Here is a 21680-nt window from a genome sequence, read left to right on the forward strand (position 1 = left end):
TCAAACAAGTAATGCTAATTCCCACTTTAGCATCCCACTTGTTTTGTATCATTCCAAATTTATTGTGAATTACCTTATGCCAGAGAGAATTAGGTTCTAAATGAAAGGGCCATAACCATTTCCCTGCCAAACAAATGTTTTTGGACACCAAGGTACCAAGACCCAAGCCTCCCTCCTTTTTAGGCCTACAAACAGTCTTTCAACCAACAAGATGATTTCTACTACCCTCTCCCCCACTAGTCCATAAGAAATCCCTCATTAATTTCTCAAGCCTCCTCACCAATCTCATAGGGATTCTAAAAATATAAAAGTAATACAAAGGGGTAGAGGATAGACAAGCATGGTTAAGGGTAATACAACCCCCTAAAGTGAAGAATGCTCCTTTCCACCTGTCCAGTCTCCTAGCCACTCTCAAAAACAGGGTCCTAGAAAGAGTCTACATTGGGATTACCACCAACGATGTCACCTAAATAAGCAATAGGCCAAGTCAAAACGGAACAACCAGCTAGCCTAGCAAAAGAATCCACATTAATACCCAGACCCACCAGACTGCTCTTAGAGAGATTAATTTTCAGCCCAGATGCTCTCTCAAACACTTGTAAGATAGTCAACAAATTTGAGAAGCAACTTATGTTATTCAATAGGAAAAGAATAGTATCATTTGTGAACTGAGGATAAGAAATCATGCAATTCTCATAACCTACCTTAATCCCCTCCACCAACCCTCTATCCACCCCCCTCTCAATCATCCTACTCAAGAAATCAACAACAATGTAAAGAGAAAGGGAGAAAGAGGATCTCCCTATCTTAGACCCCTGGATGCATGAAAACAAGACGTGGCCTCACTGTTTACTAAGATGGAAAAGAACACAGAAGATAGACACCCTCTAAACCATTTCCTCCACCTCAAGACAAAACTTTTCAAAGCAAGAATACTAAATCCTCAAAAAGAAAAGGAACATCAAAGGCAAAAAAAAGAAAAGAAATAATAATAATAATAATAATATAAAAAAAAATAAAAAGTTGAAATCATCAAGGATGCCCCTCTTTAATCCCTTCCTATCATAATTCACCAAACACTTCGAATTCGCTAATTCCCTCTAAACCTTCTTCCCCTTAGATTTACCACCAGCAAGCCTAGCTTCTTTTCCTCCATGATCAGACAACATAAGGCCCAAGTTATCCAACAAACTCTAAGTTTGAATGCCTTTCTCAAAATTTTCTTGAGCTGGAGTGGGCATAATTCTGTATTTTACCTTCAGTTTTGTAGAAGCATCATCCTTGAATATATTAACTCCATCTAAACCTTCTAGAGGAGGAGCAGACACAAGATAAATCCTCGAGACAATTAGAAGAAGAGTCAGAAGAAAATCTTGCTACTCCCAAAAGTAAACCCTTGTCATACGCAAAATCACTACTACCTACACTATCATTCTCCGAAACATCCCCCCATCTCTTACTACCATTAATCGAGCTAGCCCTCTCACAAATTGGCTTCTCCACTATACTTAAAGCAACTTTACTACCTCTATTCAGAATTTTTTTTTTTTTTTTTTCTCACCAGACAAATCCTAGTTATCTTCAAAACATTTCCTCCCTTCAAAAGCCAATTGCATTTCCTTCCAACAAGCGTAAGCCTTTTGATTCTTCAAATTATCCAACTTGGCTCCCTTTTCAGCTGAATTCCCTTTCAAACCAACAATAAATCCTGATTTTCAACTCCACAAGAATTAAAATTTTTAGAAGATCCCCCAAACTCAATCCTGGAACCCCGCCTACTATCATTCTTCTCCTGACTAGCCGAGACACATTTCCTAGAAAATTAGTAGGATTGTTTTTTTTTTTTGCAACCCATGTATCACATTCCGTCTCCCTTTTTTTTTTTTGTTTTCAGAGCAGCTAATTCTCTCCTCTTGACCACCATGATCTTATTCAAAGATGTTTGAAGCACTGAACCGTACGCACTTTGCTTCAGGGCTGAGGAGAGATTGATTCCTGTAGCCTGACAGGTTTTCAGAAGAAGGTCTTCATTTTGATTGCAATCCTGACTAGGCATTTGGACCTGCTCATTCAGTATTTGATGTTTAATATAGATATTGGGCTGGTCATTTGAGAGCAATAGAGGCCTTTTAAAACTTATGATGAGCCTGCTGGTTAAGGAGGCCCATGAACAGAATTTTGATTCCATTGGGACCTGCTCATTCAATTGGTCAGCTGCGATTTACCCTGTTGAATGTTCTCCTCTGTAAATTGGCCCCAAATAGAATCAAAATTCTGTTCCTGGGCCTCCTTAACCAGCAAGCTCACCATAAGTTTTAAAAGGCCTCTATTGCTCTCAAACAACCGGCCCAATATCTATATTGAACATCAAATACCGGCCTACTCCACCTAACCTTTGTCATCCCATCATCCATGTAGAAAACCCTAGCTGCCTCTAGCCTCACCTCCTCAGTCGGAACCTTGTCCCTTAACGACGTTGATTAATTGTGCAGAGCTGTCCGCAGGACCTCCTCCTGCATCTTCCCCCATCCCCCCATCAAACACTTTTTCCTGATATTACCAGACTCCAGGATCAATTCTCATTACTCTTTTTACTGCCAACTGCATCAGCACCTGGCAGACGAGCACACCAAAGCAATGAATTCTTCCCCAAAACAAGACCACCCATCGCCTTTGGATCTTCAGGGACGAAGATAGAATACTTTTACCTCTCCAGCTGTGCTCTAATTCCAGAAATTTCCCTGCCCTCATCGCAAGAATCACCATCCAATAATCAACAAATCCCACCCAAAAGCTACAAAAACCCTTGCTTAAACTTCCAGCAAGAGATGAAAAGCCATGAGAAATCCATGCTGCTCCAATTGAAGAAAATTGAACCCATCTATTGCACTGCTGATTCTTCTCAAGAACGAACAAAACTCCAATATTCTCTACTTTATCCAATCTCAGATCAAAGGATTTTCATCTGATCTGGACTCAACGAATTCCCATCATCAATAACTAACAGCACCATAGTAATGATCAAGAGAGCAAGAAGAGTAATTGAGAGTTCACTGCACGAAAGAGAGAACCATTGCAAGAGCTTAATCTCCTCTCTAGAGCCTCCCAGAATAATTCCATTGTGGGGTGTGTGGGAGTTTGATGTGAGAAATGAGAGCTTACACAATTCAAGTGATCTCAACCAATGGAGGGAAGACACGGAGGAAGACATTCAGAGGATATGGATTATGGTCTTCATTCTCTCAATTTTTCTCCATCACTTGCTACATGTTTCACCTCTCTCTCACCTATTTCATGCCCTACTACTTTGCCGCCTCATTAGATTCATCATCGTTCCGACAATAGGAATTGAAAAATAGCATGCAAACAAATCTGTTTTCACTACCCATTACCCATTTTTTTTCATTTTGTATCAATGAAAATGAAAGGAAATAATAATAATAATAATAATGATACCAAATAGCCTGTTACTGATTCAGGGTCAATCTAGCTAACCTGGGGTGACCTAGATTAACCAAGCCGTATGTATTTATTAGACGGATTGACCCAGCTTTCAATTCAAGTTTGACTCAATGTTACCTCAAATGAGGAACATTTTGCAAAATCCCAGTACAGGACACTAAAAATACAGTACATTTTTTTTCAGACTGAAAAATGCAGTACATTAGGAGTGTACTCATAGATATAATGGAGAAAAATGCGATATTACAATTGAATATTTAAGGGAGCATGTTGAGGTGTTTCTAATCTAAAAGACATTTTCTTTGATGAAGTAGATTAATAATGATGTAAAAAGCTAGAATGTAATAACAAATTCTAGGACAGAGTTCTCCACTAGGATAACTTGGAGAAGAAAGGGTCATATGTGGGAAATAGGAGTTTTATATGCAAAGAGGAAAAAACTAGTTGTCACCTTTTATTGCACGCAAATAGGTGAGAAATTTTTGGTGCCTGATTCTTTTGTACTACCACCATGCACTATTGGCTCAAAGCAAATCTTTGCAAAGATTTTGAATCTTTGGAGAAAAGGTTAAACTTGATGGTCAAGAAATCAATAATATTAGTAGATTTTGATACCTTTGATCTATTATGCAAGTTGAAGGAAAAACTGAAGATGTAATGTATAGAGTTAAAGCAAGTTGGGTAAAATGGAGAAGTGCTTCCAATGTCATGTCTGATCATAGAATACCTTTAAAATTAAAAAAGAGAAATTTTATACAACAGCTATAAGACCAGCTATGCTATATGAATTAGAATGTTGGGCGATTACGAAATAACATATCCAAAAAGTAAAAGTTGTTGAGATGAGAATACTAAGGTGGATGAGTGGTATAACATTAAAAGAATAGATTCACAGTAAGTTAGGTGTAACTCCTGTAGAAGGTAAGATAAGAGAGGGACAACTTAGATGGTTTGAGCATTTGCAACGTAGTCAAATAGTGCGCTAGTGAGGACGAGTGAACTAGTTACTATTTGAGGGATAATAGAAGGGGTAGGGGTAGACCTAAAATAACTTGGAATGAGATAGTGAGTAAAGATTTAATAGCTCTGAATTTTTTAGATGAAATTGCCCATGATCATGTACATTGGCGAAAAAAGATTCATATAGTCAAACCCACCTAAACAGACTTAAGCCTTAGTTTGTTATTGTTGTTGTTACAGATTTTATAGAGAACTTGTCTATCTCACAATACAAGTGTTTCGAAAGGCGTTCTTGAGGCGCACCTGTAGTGTTTTGGGACAAAAACGCCTCAAGGCGTATGTGTAAAGGCATATATCCAATAAAGCGTACGCCTGAGCCAAAAAACCACGCCTTTTTACGCCTCATATGCAAGGCATACGCCTTTCAATATTCCTGGGTTAAAACACAATTTTATAAGTCCAGAACCCAAAACACACTGAAACCATATCTTCCCTCTCTCTCCTGCGAAGCTTCTTCTCCTCTGCTTTGTCGCCAAAGCCTGACGAAGCCTTCGCTCTCTCTTCGAAGCGTGAACAAAGCTCGACGAAGCTTCTGCTGATCTCTCTTTTGAAGACTCGACGAAGCCTCTGCTCTCTTTTTCAAAGCCTAGACGAAGCTCGACGAAGCTACTGCTCTCTCTCTCAAAGCATCTACTCTCTCTCGAAGCCTCTGCTCTCTCTCTCTTAACATCTGCTCTCCCTCTCTCAAAGCCTCTGCTCTCTCTCTCTCTCTCTCAGCATTTGCTCTCTTTCGAAGTCTCTGTCCGACAGGTCTGAGTTCTTTATTCGTCTCTCAGGTTTTTGTTTCATATTTTAATTGCTTAAATTAAATCTTGATGCACCTGCTGAAATGTCTGAAGTTGAATCCAAGAGGCAAAAAAAAGATTTTGTTTGGAAACACAAAAGAAGTTGATGGAGAAAAATATTTTAGCTACAAATTTTGTGATCAACATTGCAGTGGGATTGTCACAAGGTTTAAACATCATTTGGCTAGTACAAGGAAGGGAATGAAACCTTGCCCAAAAGCCCCTCAAAATGTGAGTGATGAGTGCAAGAATGCTATTGAAAAATTCCGAGAAGAGAAGGGTAAAAAAAATGAACTTCTTGAAGAGATTGGGCAAGGTCCAGGAGGAGGGAGTCAGAGTGCTAGGTCAAATGTTGGAGATTTTGAGCAACAAAATAGTGAGAGTGGCCATACTCCTAGGGCTAGAGGTCCAAAGGATAAGTTTTCATTTTCACAGACCAAACAATCCACTCTAAACTCAAAATGGAAGAAGGAAGAAAGAAAAGAAGTGTGTAGGAAAGTTGGCCGTTGTGTGTTCAACAATGTTTACCACTTAATTTGATGGATGACGTATATTGGCATGTTATGGTGAATGGAATTGCTAATTATGGGCTAGGTTTCACGCCTCCATCAATGCATAAGATGAGGACGTGGATCCTTAAAAATGAAGTGAAAGACATCGATGACATGTTGAAAGACCACAAAAAAGCTTAGGACTATGGATGTTCTATCAAGATTGATGGATGGACTGGTGGGTGTTTAAGGTGTAACACTAAAATTTTGAAAAGAAAAAAAATGGAAGAAAAGAAAAAAAAAAAAAAAAACAAATAAAAGTAAAGATGTCAAATACATATGTATATGCTTTATAAGAGTACAAGTGACAAAATACATATGTATAAAAATACGCTCTGTAAGCATACAAAAATACAAATTACAAAGATGTCGACAAATTTCAAAATCAAAGAATAAAATCCATTGTCGGTGCCGGATCTACGACTTTTGTCGAAACTGCCACTGCCAAAGTTGAGAAGCTCACCGAATCTACGACTTTTGCTAAAAGCGCTGCCGCCAAAGTTGAGAAAATCGCTGGATCCAAACCCCTATGTCAAAAGTGTCGCCGCAAAAGTGGAGAAAAATCACTACCGGCGCCAGATCTGAGCACGCCGGTGCAAAGGTAACAATTGCCAAGGGATGTTGGCACCGGATCTAGGCCCGTTTGTCAAAAACTGTCGCCATCCAAGCAGAGGAAGTTCATCGGCGACGTTGAATTTGAAGCATCTAGTCAAAAACGTCGCCATCGGGGAAGAAAAATGGTGTTGCCAGTGCCGAAATTTGTTGCACCTCCACATCACCGAATGAAGATGGCGAGATCAGATCTCGCCTATAAATACCCAAGCCTTTTGCCAAGCCAAGGCACCCAAAAAAAAAAAAAAGAGGAAAAAATATACAATTTTCCTCGTAATTCTCAGTCTCACTCCTCCTTCGCTATCCATCTTCAGCAGTTCCGATCTTGCCTTTTGCTGCCCAACTCCAGCAAAAGCACAAAACTCTTGCATCTCCTCCAACACCAAAGAAAGAAGAAAAGCAAGAGAGAGAAAAACAAAAAATCTCCCTCCACTACCTAGCTACTCCAAGTGGGTTTGGTGGCTGTTATAATCTCTCTCTCTCTCTCTCTCTCTCTCCATCCCTCTCTCTCCATCATCTCTATCTCACACTCCACCCATTCCTCCGACAAATAACCAACTACTTTGCTAACAAAAGGCAAAGTCAAATTTTCTTTTTTTTGTCTACCAACAGTCCAAAAAAAAAAAAAATGGTTTCATCATCTTTGCAAATCTATCCTCCAAATTCCCTAAGTTCCGCACATCAGCCCTCCAAAAATTCAGCTATTTTTATTTCAACCCCCAAACAAAACACATCCAACTTCGCGATCAAAGCTTCACCTACAAGATTATCTTTGCCGCCGAAGTGAAGACTTGGACAAGATTCACTCCGCCGGAGATCAAGCTACTACAGCTCTCGACAGAATCTCAAAGGTGAATTAATCAGAGGAAAAACCAAAGATCATACTTACAAAATTTTAATATACATTCTACTGTATAATTTTGTAGTTTATATATCCTTTTATTTTCTCTTGCATTTTTCATCGCCCTACAAAGTCTAAAGGGTGCAAGATTTGTAGCGAACAAATTCTTGGCATGCCCGGTGGGATGACTTTGCCTCTCATATCTTTCTCTTTGGAAAATAAAAATAAAAAAATAAAAAATAATAAAAAGCCTCAGAAAGAAAAGAAAAAAAAAAGAGGCCAAAAAAAAAGGCCTTAAAAAAAAGGGCCTTAAAAAAAAAATTGCAGCTAGTAAACACATGGCACCAAAGAAGAATGTCATCGCTGGCGCCAAAAAAAGGAAGGTCACCACTCCATCGTTAGCCGCCACAACCTTACCCGGTTACACCGGCCCAAAAGCCCATAGGCGAACTCAAGTTTTCGCCCCTATGAATCTGAAAGACTAACAGTTCCCTCAAGATCCAGAACTGTCACCCGACTCTCTTGAAGCATGGAGAAGCCGATCGTCTACACCGATTGACATCAAGCTTGGGGGTAACTACTTACCTCTAATCTCCCCTCGACAGTAAAGTCTAAACCACTCCACTAGGTCAAGCAAGGACGGCGCAACGGAACCATCTACCGAATCTTCCACAGAGAATCATCTGTCGACGCCAACGTCACAATAATGAGTACAAACGCGACAAACCCAGATGAAAGGAATGTAGAGTTGGAAAGCAGGATAGTGATGCTAGCTAAAGCCCTCGAAGATAAGAATCAACAGATCGCTTTCTTAAAAGGGAAAGCCCAAATTGATCCTGAATCCAATGAAGAGCAACTGTATCCTCTCGATTTTGCTCCACATGCTATACCAGCCAACATTTCTATAGCAGAAAGACCTCAAGCTAAACCAGCGTATGTCGCGCCACCTACCTCCATCGCCTCACTATCAGTTCAACCGTTGTAGGATATGATAGCTAACACCATCAAACTAAAACCAGGTGGGCTCAACCAAGGCTCACAAATCTATGCAAAGCCTTATTTGCACAAGATTGAGTGGATAAGGATGCCATTGGGCTATCAACCGTCCAAATTCCAACAATTTGACGGAAGAGGTAATCCAAAGCGGCACATAGCCCATTTCATCGAAACCTGCAACAACGCGGGGACATACGATGATCTGTTGGTGAAACAATTCGTCCAATCTCTGAAGGACAATGCATTCGAGTGGTTCGTCAATCTCGAACCAGAATCCATTGACAGTTGGGAACAACTTGAGAGAGAGTTCCTCAATAGATTCTTTAGCACCCGACACACTGTAAGCATGATGGAGCTCACCAACACCAAGCAAAGTAAAGGTGAACCAGTTGTCGAGTACATCAACAGATGGCGCACACTGAGCTTGGACTGCAAAGACCGCCTAACTGAGACTTCTGCTGTGGAGATGTCTTGGATGCATTGGGAGTTGCTCTACATCCTCCAAGGTATCAAGCCTCGCACCTTTGATTAACTCGCAACTGGAGCTCACAACATGGAGATAAGCATCGCCGCCTGGGGGCAAAGACCTAGTGCTCCATGTGGACCAACATCGAGAAAGGAATGAGGTCAAAAGGACCGAAAAGCCCACCAAGGGCGAGGAAAAAGCGACCATCGACGCCACACCCATCAAGATCGGGGCAAAGACGAAGGCAAATACTCCAATCTTGCTTGATCCACCAAAGCGGCAAGAGAAGCCAAGGACAACATTGCGAGAATTCGAGCAGAAGAAATATCCGTTCCCGGACTCCGATGTATCAAATATTTTGGACTAGCTCTTGAAGGCCAAACTCATAGAACTGCTGGAGCCCAAACATCTCGATGAAAAGCACAGGGTTGAAGACCCAAAATTTTGCAAATATAACGCATAGTCAACCATCCAACAGAGAAATTCCTCGTACTGAAGGAGCTAATCATGAGGTTGAAAAATCAAGACAAGATTGTCCTGGACAAGGATGACGTTATCGAGGCAAATCATGCCACCATCACCACTGAAACCTCTAGGCCTACACAACAAAGTACTACATTAAAGGAGGATCCATGGTTCATCCAATTTGGAACCTATAAACGTCTCACCCCTGCGGAATGCTGCCGAAGTACGCTGCCACACAGCAAACAAAAGGCGACGGACCCCGACAACGAAATAGGAGCCACATGAAACACCACTTCCTCAAGCCAAGCAACCCATCGAGACAAAAGAGGAAGGGCCCAAGTTACCAAAAGAAGCAATATGTGTCCAATTGGTAACCAAGATGTCAAAGAAGTCTACACTTATTCGAATATGCTCCAGGATGGTAACCCAAATATCCCGACTCTGTATGAACTCATGATCAACGACCTCGAGGTCTAGGCATCTTCATCAAAATCGGAAGATAAAATCGGCGATGGATGGTCCATATTCGTCACCAAATCAAGAAAAAGTAAAAAGGGTAAAAGAAGTCAAGCCTTAGCGCACCCCGCTGAAGTTCACCCTTCGAGGCCCAACACCAATGCCACGCTTGGCAAACAAGACTCGCCAAAAGACTCAGCCATCCACAAGGAACCTAAGGAGGGATGGATCATGGTGCAGGCTAGAAGACCACGCCAAGCAAAGAGGATATCAACAACGTCATCACCACAAAGAAGGAAGCAACACAAAAGGTCTCACCCACCACAACCAAAATAGAAGTCTCGCATGACGCCAATCATAACATTGACACCAAAGATGAGGATGAAATGGTGCAAAGAAGGCCCTCTCCCATCACCTTAATGAATTTATTTCCTGAAGATTTCTACGCAAGAACCCAAAGTGTCGCAGTCCATATGATGTCCATAAACGTCACCAAGGAAGAGCCTGAGTGTCAACATCATGGCAAAGGCAACCTAGTGGAAGATGAGGTATCAAAAACTCTCCAAGATCTCCTCGAAAACTCCCATTTCATCCTCGTCTTTGGTGTCGATGTTATGACTGTCATCTTGCGAGGCTTCTTTTTTGGTTGAGGTGGGTGAGACATTCTTTTGTACTGCTTCCTTCTTCGTGGTGATGGCATTGCCGATATCCCCTTTGCTCGACGCGGTCTTCTAGCCTTCACCACGGTCCATCCCTACTCAGGTTCCTTGTGGATGGCTGAGTCTTTTGGCGAGTCTTGTTTGCTAAGCCTGGCATTGGTGTTGGGCCTCGAAGGGTGGACTTCAGCGGGGTGTGGCAAGGCTTGACTTCTTTTACCCCTTTTACTTTTCCTTGATTTGGTGATGAATGTGGATCATCCATCGCCAATTTCATCCTCCGATTCTGATGAAGATGCCCAGACCTCAAGGTCGTCGGTCATGAGTTCATACAGAGTCGAGATATTTGGGTTACCATCCCAAGACATATCAGGATAAGCATAGACTTCTTTGACATCTTGGTTTACTATGAATTGAACACGTATTGCCCCTTCAGGTAACTTGGGCCCTTCCTCTTTTGTCTCGATGGGCTACTTGGCTTGAAGAAGAGGTGTTTCACGTGGCTCCCATTTCGCTGTCAGGGTCCGTCGCCTTTTATTTGCTGCATCGCAACATACTTCGGCAGCTTTCTGCAGGTGTGAGCCTTTTATAGGTTCCAGGGTTCCAAATTGGATGAACCATGGATTCTCCTTTAATGTAGTACTTTGCTACATAGGCCTAGAGGTCTCGGTGGTGATGGTGGCATGATTTGTCTCGGCAACGTTATCCTTGTCCTGGACAATCTTGTCTTGATTTTTCAGCATGAGGCATTTCTCCATTGGATGGCTGACTATACGATGATATTTGAAAATTTTTGGGTCTTCGACCCTGTGCTTTTCATCAAGACACTTGGGCTCCAGCAGCTCTATGAGTTTGGCCTTCAAGAGCTGGTCCAAAATATCTAGTACATCAGAGTCTGAGAACGGAAATTTCTTCTGCTCCAATTCTCGCAGCATTGTCCTTGGCTTCTCTTGTCGCTTTTGTGGATCAGGCAAGATTGGAGTATTTGCATTTGTCTTTGCCCCGATCTTAACGGGTGTGGCGTCGATGGTATTTGTTTCCTTGCCCTTGGTGGGCTTTTAGATCCTTTTGATCTCCATCCTTTCTCGACGTTGGTCCACGTGGAGCACTGGGTCTTTGCCCCCAAAGGCAGCGATGCTTATCCCCATGTCATGAGCTCAAGTTGTGAGTTAATCAAAGGTGCGAAGCTTGATACCTTGGAGGATGTAGAGCAACTCCCAATGCATCCAAGATATCTCCACAGCAGAAGTCTCGGTTAGGTGGTCGTTGCAGTCCAAGATCAGCGCGTGCATATGTTGATGTATTCAACAACTGGTTCACCTTTTTTTTGTTTGGTGTTGGTGAGCTCCATCATGCTTACAGTGCATCGGGTGCTGAAGAAGTGTTGGTTGGTATGGCGTGCGGAGCAAAACCGGGAGGATACGGTTGCTCTTCACCAAATTCAAGATCAATTTGAGCTTTCCCTTTTAAGAAAGCGATCTGTTGATCATTGTCTTCGAGGGCTTTAGCTAGCATCACTATCTTGCTTTCCAACTCGACAATCCTTTCATCTGCGTTTGCCGCGTTTGTACTCATTACTGCGACGTTGGCGTCGACAAATGATTCTCCGTGGAAGATTGGGGTAGATGGTTCCGTTGCGCCGTCCTTGCTCACCTAGTGGAGTGGTTTAGGCTTTACAGTCGAGGGGAGATTGGAGGTAAGTAGTTACCCCCAAGCTCAACGTCAGTCAGTGTAGACGATGGGTTTCTATATGCTTTGAGAGAGCCGGGTGACAGTTCTGGATCTTGAGGGAACTGTCAGTCTTCCAGATTCATAGGCGCAATAGAGGCGAAAACTTGAGTTCACCTGCGGGTCTCTGGGCCGGTGTAACCGATTAAGGTTGTGGGAGCTAGCAATGGAGTGGTGACCTTCCTTTTGTTGGCGCCAATGGTGACATTCTTCCTTGGTGCCATGTGTTTACCAACTGCAAATTTTTTTTTTTTTTTTTTTTCAAGGCCCTTTTTTTTTAGGCCTTTTTTTTTTTTTTTTTTTTTAGCCTCTTTTCTTTTCTTTTTTATTTTTTATTTTTTATTTTCAAAAAGGAAGAGATGAGAGGCAAAATCATCCCACTGGGCGTGCCAAGAATTTGTTCGCTACAAATCTTGCATCCTTTAGACTCTGTAGGGAGACGAAAAATGCAAGAGAAAATAAAAGGATGTATAAACTACAAAATTATACAGTAGAATATATATTAAAATTTTGTAGCCACGACCTTTGATTTTTCCTCTGATTAATCCTCCTTTGAGATTCTGTCGAGAACTGTAGTAGCTTGATCTCCGGCAGAGCGAATCTTGTCCAAGTCTTCACTTTAGCAGCAAAGATAATCTTGTAGGCGAAGTTTTGATCGTGAAGTTGGACGTACTTTGTTTGGGGATTGAAATAAAAATAGCTAGATTTTTGTAGGGCTAATGTACCGAACTTAGGGAATTTGGAGGGCAGATTTGCAAAGATGATGAAACCATTTTGTTTTTTTGACCGTAGGTAGACAAAAAAAAAATTGACTTTGCCTTTTGTTAGCAAGGTAGTTGGTGATTTGTCGGAGTGGATGAAGTGTGAGATAAAGATAATAGAGAGAGAGAGAGAGATTATGACAGCCACCAAATCCACTTGAAGTAGTGATTACGCGTCAAAACTGCATAATTGGGCACTTTAATCTGGTCTTTACGGCTTATATTTTTAATTAAATGTCCAATTATGTCTAATATTTTAATAAAGTGCCGAATTTATTATTCTTGAGTTTTATTGCACAATTTATGAATTTTTGGTAATTTTTTGTAGCAGGAAAAGTCCCGGGAACCAAAACCGACACCTGTTCGTATTTCATGCATAACTTTTCCATCCGAACTCCAATCGAGATGATTCAAATTTTTGGAGAAAGAGGAAAGGATTATCTACAACTTTCGTGTTTAGAATTTTGTGAGAAACGGGCTCTAGGAAGGTCGAACTTGGTTGTGAAAGCAGAGAATAAAAATAAAGAAAAATCAAAAGAGAAAATAGATATATATATATATATATATATAAATTAAAAAAAATGCAATTGGAAAAGTCAAGGATAGTGGCTTTGAAATACACACACACACACATATATATATATATATGAAATTGGAAAAGTCAAAAAAATATTGGTGGCTTGGAAGCACAAAAGTCCAAATTTGTGGGTGTGTGAGTTGTGAAGCAAAGAAGAATTCAAAGGAACTGCTGGGCTTGCATGTGGATGAATTCAGGAGAGAGGTGCGCTGGGAGTATTCTTTTGAAGAGGAATATAGGGGGGCTTTGAACACACAGCCAACCACACAACAATCAGCAGCTCCATCACACGCAGCTCCACCATTTTTCCAGCACCACCAGCACCATTTTTCCAGCACCACCAGCAGCTGCAAACAGCAACCACCGAGAGCTCCACCACAGCAGCTGCCCACAGAAGCTGCCAAGCACTTCCACTGCACTACGGCTCTGTTTTTTTTTCTCTCTCTCCCTCTCTCATTCTCTCTCTAATCTTTATTATTATTTACTTGTATTTTGTTATGTTAATGTCATTTTAAATTTAACTTGCTGTATTATTTTAGTTTAATGTCAATTTAAAATACCTTGTTGGAACTTCTTGTTTATTGATTTACTTTAATTTCATATTGATTATCTTGTTGGGTTATATCTATTTTTAATTTCATTTTATTTGAGACTCTTAATTATTATTGTGTTTAAGTAGGTTGTTTTCCATTTAAGTAGTTAAGATATTGAGTTTATTTTTGTTCGAATTTATTGTTGGGTTGAATTTAATTTCTGTTCACATTTTTTTTTTTTCATGGAACTATTGTCTCTATGTGAAGTTAATGTTAGGATAATTAGTGTGTTTGTTCGGGTCAAGATAATTAGTGATGTTGGGACAATTTCTGTTCACATTTTTTTTGTTTGAGATAATTAGTGTGTTTGTTTGTTTTAGTGTAGTCATGCACTTTAACGTTACTTTAATGATTGTTTAAGTTTAGTAATTTACTTGAGTTATTTCTATTAAGAGTTTAGTCGTTTTCATTTAAAGTTAGTGTCGAGACTGAATGATTAGTCTGTCATTAGTGTGTTGAAATTAAATATTTGTTTAAGTTAATTGAGATCTTAGCTTGATTTTTTATTTGAATGTGTATTTAGTGAGTTGTCGGTTGATTTTGTGCGTGTTAGGTTCATAGTTTAGATGTTGTTTGTTTCAATTCCGTCATAAATATTTCAAAACCCCAAAGATTTCGAATCTAAACCATGTTCAGTAAAATTTGTTTTCTTTTTTTTTTTTGCCTATTTCGCGCTAGTTTAGAGCTAATTTGCATCCCCCGTGGAGACAACCTGGCCTATTTGGGCTAATTATTACACGACATAGCTCCTATACTTGGGATAGCCCTAGTGCTACTCATTTTTAGAAGTGAGTCAAGTTTCTGGCGCCGTTGCCGGTGGAGCTCTCGGTGGCTGCTGTTTGCAGCTGCTAGTGGTGCTGGAAAAATGGTGGAGCTGCGTGTGATGGAGCTGCTGATTGTTGTGTGGTTGGCTGTGTGTTCAAAGCCCCTATATTCCTCTTCAAAAGAATACTCCCAGCGCACCTCTCTCCTGAATTCATCCACATGCACGCCCAGCAGTTCCTTTGAATTCTTCTTTGCTTCACAACTCACACACCCACAAATTTGGACTTTTGTGTTTCCAAGCCACCAATATTTTTGACTTTTTCAATTTCATATATATATATATATATATGTGTGTGTGTGTGTGTGTGTATTTCAAAGCCACTATACTTGACTTTTCCAATTGCATTTTTTTTAATTTATATATATATATATATATATATCTATTTTCTCTTTTAATTTTTCTTTATTTTTATTCTCTGCGTTCACAACCAAGTTCGACCTTCCTAGAGCCCGTTTCTCACAAAACTCTAAACAAGAAAGTTGTAGATAATCCTTTCCTCTTTCTCCAGAAATTTGAATCGTCTCGATCGGAGCTCAGACGGAAAAATTATGCACGAAATATGAACAGGTGTCCGTTTTGGTTCCTGGGACTTTTCCCTGCGACAAAAAATTACCAAAAATTCATAAATTGTGCAATAAAACTCAAGAATAATAAATTCAGCACTTTGTTAAAATATTAGATATAATTGGACATTTAATTAAAAATATAAGCCGTAAACACCGGATTAAAGTGCCCAATTACGCAGTTTTGACGCGTAATCAAGTAGCTAGGTAGTGGAGGGAGATTTGTTTTTCTCTCTCTTGCTTTTCTTCTTTCTTTGGTGTTAGAGGAGATGCAAGAGTTTTGTACTTTTGCTAGAGCTGGGCATCAGAAGGCAAGACTGGAGCTGCTAAAGATGGACAACATAGGAGTGAGACTGAGAATTACAAGGAAAGTTGTATATTTTTTTTTCTTTCTTTCTTTTTTTTTTTCGCTTGATGCTTTATCTTGACCTCTTTTTTTTTCTTCCAAGTGCCTTGATTTGGCAAGAGGCTTAGGTATTTATAGGCAAGATCCGATCTCGCCATCTTCATCCGGTGATGTGGAGGTGCAACAAATTTTGGCACCGGCGACCCCATTTTTCTTCCTCGATTGTGAGGTTTTTGACCGGATGCTTCAAATTCAACGTCGGCAGCGAACTTCCTCCGCTTGGACGGGCCTAGATCCGGTGCCAACAACCCTTGGCAATTGTTACCTTTGGACCAACGTGCTCAGATCCGGCACCGGCTATGATTTTTCTCCAGTTTGGCAACGACACTTTTGACAAAGAGCTTTGGATCTAGCGATTTTCTCAACTTTGGCAGCGGCGCTTTTAGCAAAAGTCATAAATTCAGCGAGCTTCTCAACTTTGGCTGTGGCACTTTCGACATAATTAGTAAATCCGACACTGACAATGATTTTTCTTCTTTGATTTTGAAATATACCCACTTCTTTGTGATTTATATTTTTGAACGCTTATTGAGCGTATTTTTATACATATGTATTTTGACACTTGTACTCTTACAAAGCGTATACATATGTATTTGACATCTTTACTTTTATTTATTTTTTTTTTCTTTTCAAAATTTTAGTGTTTACAGTCACCATTGGGAAAGAAAAATGGTGTCGCCGATGCCGAAATTTGTTGCGCCTCCACATGTGGGATGAAAATGGTGGGATCGGATCTCGCTTATAAATAACTACGCCTCTTGCCAAGCCAAGGCACCCAAAAAAAAAAAAAATCAAGATCAAGCATCAAGCAAAAAAAAAAAACAGAGAGAAAAAAATACAACTTTGCTCGTAATTCTCGGTTTCACTCCTCCTTAGCTGTCCATCTTCAGCAGCTTCGGTCTTGCTTTTTATTGCCCAACTCCAGCAAAAGCACAAAACTCTTGCATCTCCTCCAACACCAAAGACAGAAGAAAAGCAAGAGAGAGAAAAACAAAAATCTCACTCTACTACCTAGCTACTCCAAGTGGGTTTGGGGGCTGTCATAATCTCTCTCTCTCTCTCCCTCTCTCTCTCTCCATCATCTCTCTTATCTCTATCTCACACTCCACCCACTCCTCTGAAAAATCACCAACTACTTTGCTAACAAAAGGCAAAGTCAAATTTTCTTTTTTTTTTTGTCTACCAACGGTCAAAAAAAAAAAAAAAAGCTTTCATCATCTTTGCAAATTTGTCCTCCAAATTCCCTAAGTTCCGCACATCAGTCCTCCAAAAATCCAACTATTTTTATTTCAACCACCAAACAAAAAACATTCAACTTCACGATCAAAGTTTCGCCTACAAGATTGTCTTTGCCGCCAAAATGAAGACTTGGACAAAATTCACTCCGACGAAGATCAAGCTACTGCAGCTCTCGACAGAATCTCAAAGGAGGATTAATCAGAAGAAAAACCAAAAGTCGTACCTACAAAATTTTAATATACATTCTACTATATAATTTTGAAGTTTATACATCCTTTTATTTTCTCTTGTATTTTTCATCTCCCTACAAAGTCTAAAGGGTGCAAAATTTGTAGCGAACACAAGGGTCTTGATTAATTTCCTTGTGAATAATCCTACTGGTACATGATTTTTAAAATCCATTAATGCTTCTGATTCTATAAAAAATGGTGATTTGTTGTTTAAGCATATGGATGAGGTGGTTGAGGAAGTTGGTGAGGAGAATGTTGTGCAGGTGATAACTGATAATGCGAAAAACATGATAAATGGTGAAAAAAAACTTATGGAAAAGAGGGAGAAGTTCTATTGGACCCCCTGTGCTGCACATTGTTTGGATCTCATGTAGTGCTAGTGGATGTGAGAGGAATTGGAGCACATTTGAGCAGGTTCTTAGTTCTTCTTACAAATGTCATGTTATTATGGTTTCACTCAAATATGAAAATATCTTCTAATATCTAAAAATTTAAATGGCTTAAATTCAATTGTAGATTCATACGAAAAAAAGGAATAGATTAGAGCACAAGAGATTGAATGCTCTAGTTTACATCAAGTACAACACCAAACTAAGGGAGAGAGCTATAACAAGAAGACAAAATTATGATCCAATATTGGTGCCAGAAGTAGCTTCAGATGATGAATGGATCACAGAGAAGGAAGAACATATCCTCCCAAAAGATACTTCTTGGGTTGATGATGAAAATTTCCTAGATGTTAATGCTATTAGAGCTTTGCCCGTGGTACCTCTTGAAGGAGATGATGCTCAAGCAACACAAGCTTCTGGTAGCTAGCATTCTAATCTTCTTAGAAAAAGATTAGTGATTATTGTGAGAACTTGAGTACACACATATCAAGTCATTTTTGAATCTACCAATTTATAATTGTCCATTTCTCCTAACTCCTAACCTATAGCTTTATTGAATATGTGGGCACTCAAGACAAATGCGAGAGGCCAACATTGGAAACAATTGAGGAAGACAATGATGTTGAAGTGGGAGAGGAATTATTAGTCGAAGAACTCCTATTATAGATAATTATGATGAAGATGAGGACGTTGATGAAGATCTTGATAGTTCCCTCTGAACTTTGTTGATTAAGATTTACTAGAATTAGGGGGTGGCAAAATGGGTTCACCGACTGGGTTTGGGTGGGTCGTGAACGGGTCGGGTCATAAACGGTTCGGGCCATAAACGAGTCGAAATTAAATGGGTCATAACTATGTAAACTCTGATCCGCCCATTTATTAAACGGGCGGGTCACGGGTTACCCATTTTAAAAAATAATTTAATTATTTTAAATTTTAAATCCAAAATAAGAACAGAACACTTCGTCTCTCGCTTAAGTCATAATATATAATTATATAGTATTGGCCCGGAACTGAAGTGCGAGGCCCACCAACTGATGACCTGATCATCACCATGACATGCTTGATGCACGTCTAATCCGTCTGATCAGTTCTGCACATCAATGATTCCTAGCCTTTTCATTTCATTTCTCCAATTCCTGGCAATCACTTCAGGAGAGAGAGAGAGAGAGAGAGAGAAGGAACCTGTAAGACGTCTCCCACATTGACATAGAAGGAGGTGGGGTCGGGTGCAAGTTGAGGAAGAAGAATAAGAAGAAGCAAATAAACCCCCAAACCACGAAGGAGAAAACAAGCACAGAGAGGGGGGAGATATTCGAAGATTACCTAAAGAAAATAAGATAGGCTTTGAATCCGCGTGAACAGAGAACTCCACAATCCAAACCCATCTCTCTCATCAGTAGAGAGAGAGGGTAACGGAGTGAGATTAACGGAGCAGAGTAGTGAGGAGAAAGGGTTTGCACCAGCTAAGGACGAAGGAATGGCGTCAGAGGGAAGGGAAGAGACCAAGGAACAGGAGCAGGTCAAAAGAGGTGTCTCGCTCTCTCTCTCTCTCTCTAGACTTCTCTCTCTAGATTATAGAGAGCCATGATTTCCGCTGGATCGGTGGGCGGTGGTCTGTGGACCTTTGCAATCAACGCGCAAAAGCTACACAGTCACTCCTCTCTCTCTCTCTCTCTCTCTCTCTCTCTCTCTCTCTCTCTCTCTTCTATTATGTGATGAGATTGAGACAGACGGATGGAGGTGTACTCCTTGGGTTTTCTATTTTGTGTTAGGTGGGAGTCGTGGGACAAATAGGCAAGCAAATAAATGGGTCACCCGCCGGAACCCGGGTTGACCCGTTTATAAATGGGCGGATCATGGGTTGACCAGTTTATAAATAGGTTGACTTTTATAAACCTGAACCCGTTTTAAGTAGAACGATCACGGGTGACCCGTTAGGTCATGACCCGTTTTGCCTCACCTCGCGGAGGGTAAAACGCTTCGCCTTACAACTTCACCTTTTGAAACACTGCACTATACATAATTAAAAAATTATATTGAATTTTGCATGGTTCCACATACTTTCAAACTAATTCCATACTCTCAAATGCAACATACTTCTTAGAATTTGAGCTACAGAATTTTACCCAACATGCAAACAAGTGTATTCTCCATCACCCTCCCAACAAGTTAGTAAAGCTATAGGTGTTGCATAAAACTAAAAGATGTCCGAACATCCACTACCGTCCCCCCCACCGAGAATCTCAGTCATAGGAGGTGAAATCCAGTGAACAAAGAGCTCTGGACCCATTTGTAGCCCAAAGCATAGGAAAAGGGCAATAGGCAATAACTCATGAAACTTAATTCACACCTCAGGTGCCAAAGTCAAAGCTAAATCATTTGCCAGTTAATACTTATAGGTAATCACTGCACCAAAAAAATTACACAAAAAACCTGAACCATTTGCTTCCAGTATTGATTTCTTGCTTATCAACACTGGCTGGAGAGTGCATACAGATAACATTTTCCAAACCAAACACTTTGTTTGTATGTGTGTTCATTGTGCATCGATACATTCATGGATGCAGCACAGAAAATTTATTAATTTATCTAGCCAATTTCCTCATCATAAAACAACCATAATTTATTGAATGAAGCAAAAACTTCGGCAAAAATACAACCCTACAAAATCTTACTAGTAGAGAAACCAAAAAATTTTCACTTACTTTTTCGGTCATTCATCTCGAAGGAAACCATTGTGTTGCTTCAGAAATATAAATCGACCTACACTGTTGCATAAAGTAAAAGAAAAAACATTTACAACCAGAAAAAAGATCAAAATCATTGGGAAACAACACGCATAAATAAAATTAAGCAAAAACCTCCCTAGTAAACACACTGATCTAGCACTTATGGACTATTTGATCCGAAATTGAAGGGAAAGAAATGAAAAAAGAAACCAGCAAAACTGCTCGTCTGAGTTGGATCTCAATTAAAATTAACTATATATTTCATTTTCCTCAATTTTCTAAGCTACCAAACGACGGGTGAGTGCTTTGATTGGAGAGCTGGGTTTAAGATGAGATCTACCAAATTACCTTCACGAGTATGAAGGAGACGAACCCGATTCGGTGATTCTAGCAGGACCCGCAACCGCTTCAACACGAGATGAGGAAACGAACGACAATCAGAGTTAGAAAAAAAAATGAACAGACATCGACGTCGGGAGAGAAAGGACCTGCGCTGGAGACCTACTCGGAAGAGAGGCTTTCAGTTTCCTACTTTCTTCTACTCGGGAAGTTTTAACTCCATGCCGTTTTATTCCAGGAGGGCTGTCGTTGCGCGGTGACGCTCTTCAGCCAATCGGAATGGCTGAGAAGTGGTTATATTGTTGTAAGGAGTTATACTGCTTCTTAAGGCATAAAAGTCGTATTTGTTTTGTAGGACTAGGTTTCTTATAACTAGACTAGATTCAATAAAACTATTTTGGCATGTAAAGGAGATTTAAGGAAAAGGACATGAATAAAATCTTTTTTTTCAAAAAAATTTATGCCTGCAAAAAATTTTTTGCCCATTTTAAATTATGATTTCGACTAAAATTTTAAAGATTCAAAATTATGGAAATTTTGAAATCGATATCAATTTCGATTCGATTTTAAAAACTATGAAAGTTAGTAGCGAAGCATGAAATTATTTTATAAAAATTTAGAAATAGTTCATAAACATAATAGTGTTAGGTTAAGGACTAGCACATTCCAAATTAAGTACATTGTGTTGTGTATGTGGTGCAACAGCTGTGAGACAATGTACATATTAAACATGTTCGTAGTATATTTTGAGTGTCAAATATATTCGGTTAGTATAAATGTATTTCAGAAATCAATTAAATATTATTTATTATAAAATAGTAAGGACGATTTATACATGAATGGTCAAATAAAATGGTGTTTTAATTTTAATTTTTCACATAATTTCAAATGGCATTGTAATTACAAGGAAATATCATTCTACGGTTAAGATTTCGACAAGTTTTACTAAAATTTTTAGATTTTGATAAATTTCAATTTATTTGTTGA

The 21680-nt window shown here is 39.7% G+C and overlaps 1 protein-coding gene across 4 annotated transcripts in view; it reads right to left on the reverse strand.

Annotated features, from left to right (window-relative positions):
• Positions 1–21035, reverse strand: part of LOC131164965 (vesicle transport protein GOT1-like) — a 29757-nt gene extending 8722 nt beyond the window's left edge. Inside the window, exons 1-3 of one of the 4 annotated variants that reach the window (XM_058122536.1) lie at positions 20860–21035; positions 20703–20760; positions 20331–20393 (exon numbers count right to left, since the gene is read on the reverse strand). In XM_058122536.1, coding sequence (XP_057978519.1) covers positions 20331–20361 — 31 coding nt within the window. In that variant the 5' untranslated portion in view covers positions 20362–20393; positions 20703–20760; positions 20860–21035. Of the gene's footprint in view, positions 1–20330; positions 20394–20702; positions 20761–20842 lie in introns of all 4 variants that reach the window. The other 3 variants (XM_058122534.1, XM_058122535.1, XM_058122533.1) reach the window with 3 other exon arrangements.
• Between the last annotated feature and the right edge of the window lie 645 nt (positions 21036–21680).

Source organism: Malania oleifera, chromosome 9 (assembly GCF_029873635.1).
Source record: "Malania oleifera isolate guangnan ecotype guangnan chromosome 9, ASM2987363v1, whole genome shotgun sequence".
NCBI classification, from domain to species: domain Eukaryota; kingdom Viridiplantae; phylum Streptophyta; class Magnoliopsida; order Santalales; family Ximeniaceae; genus Malania; species Malania oleifera.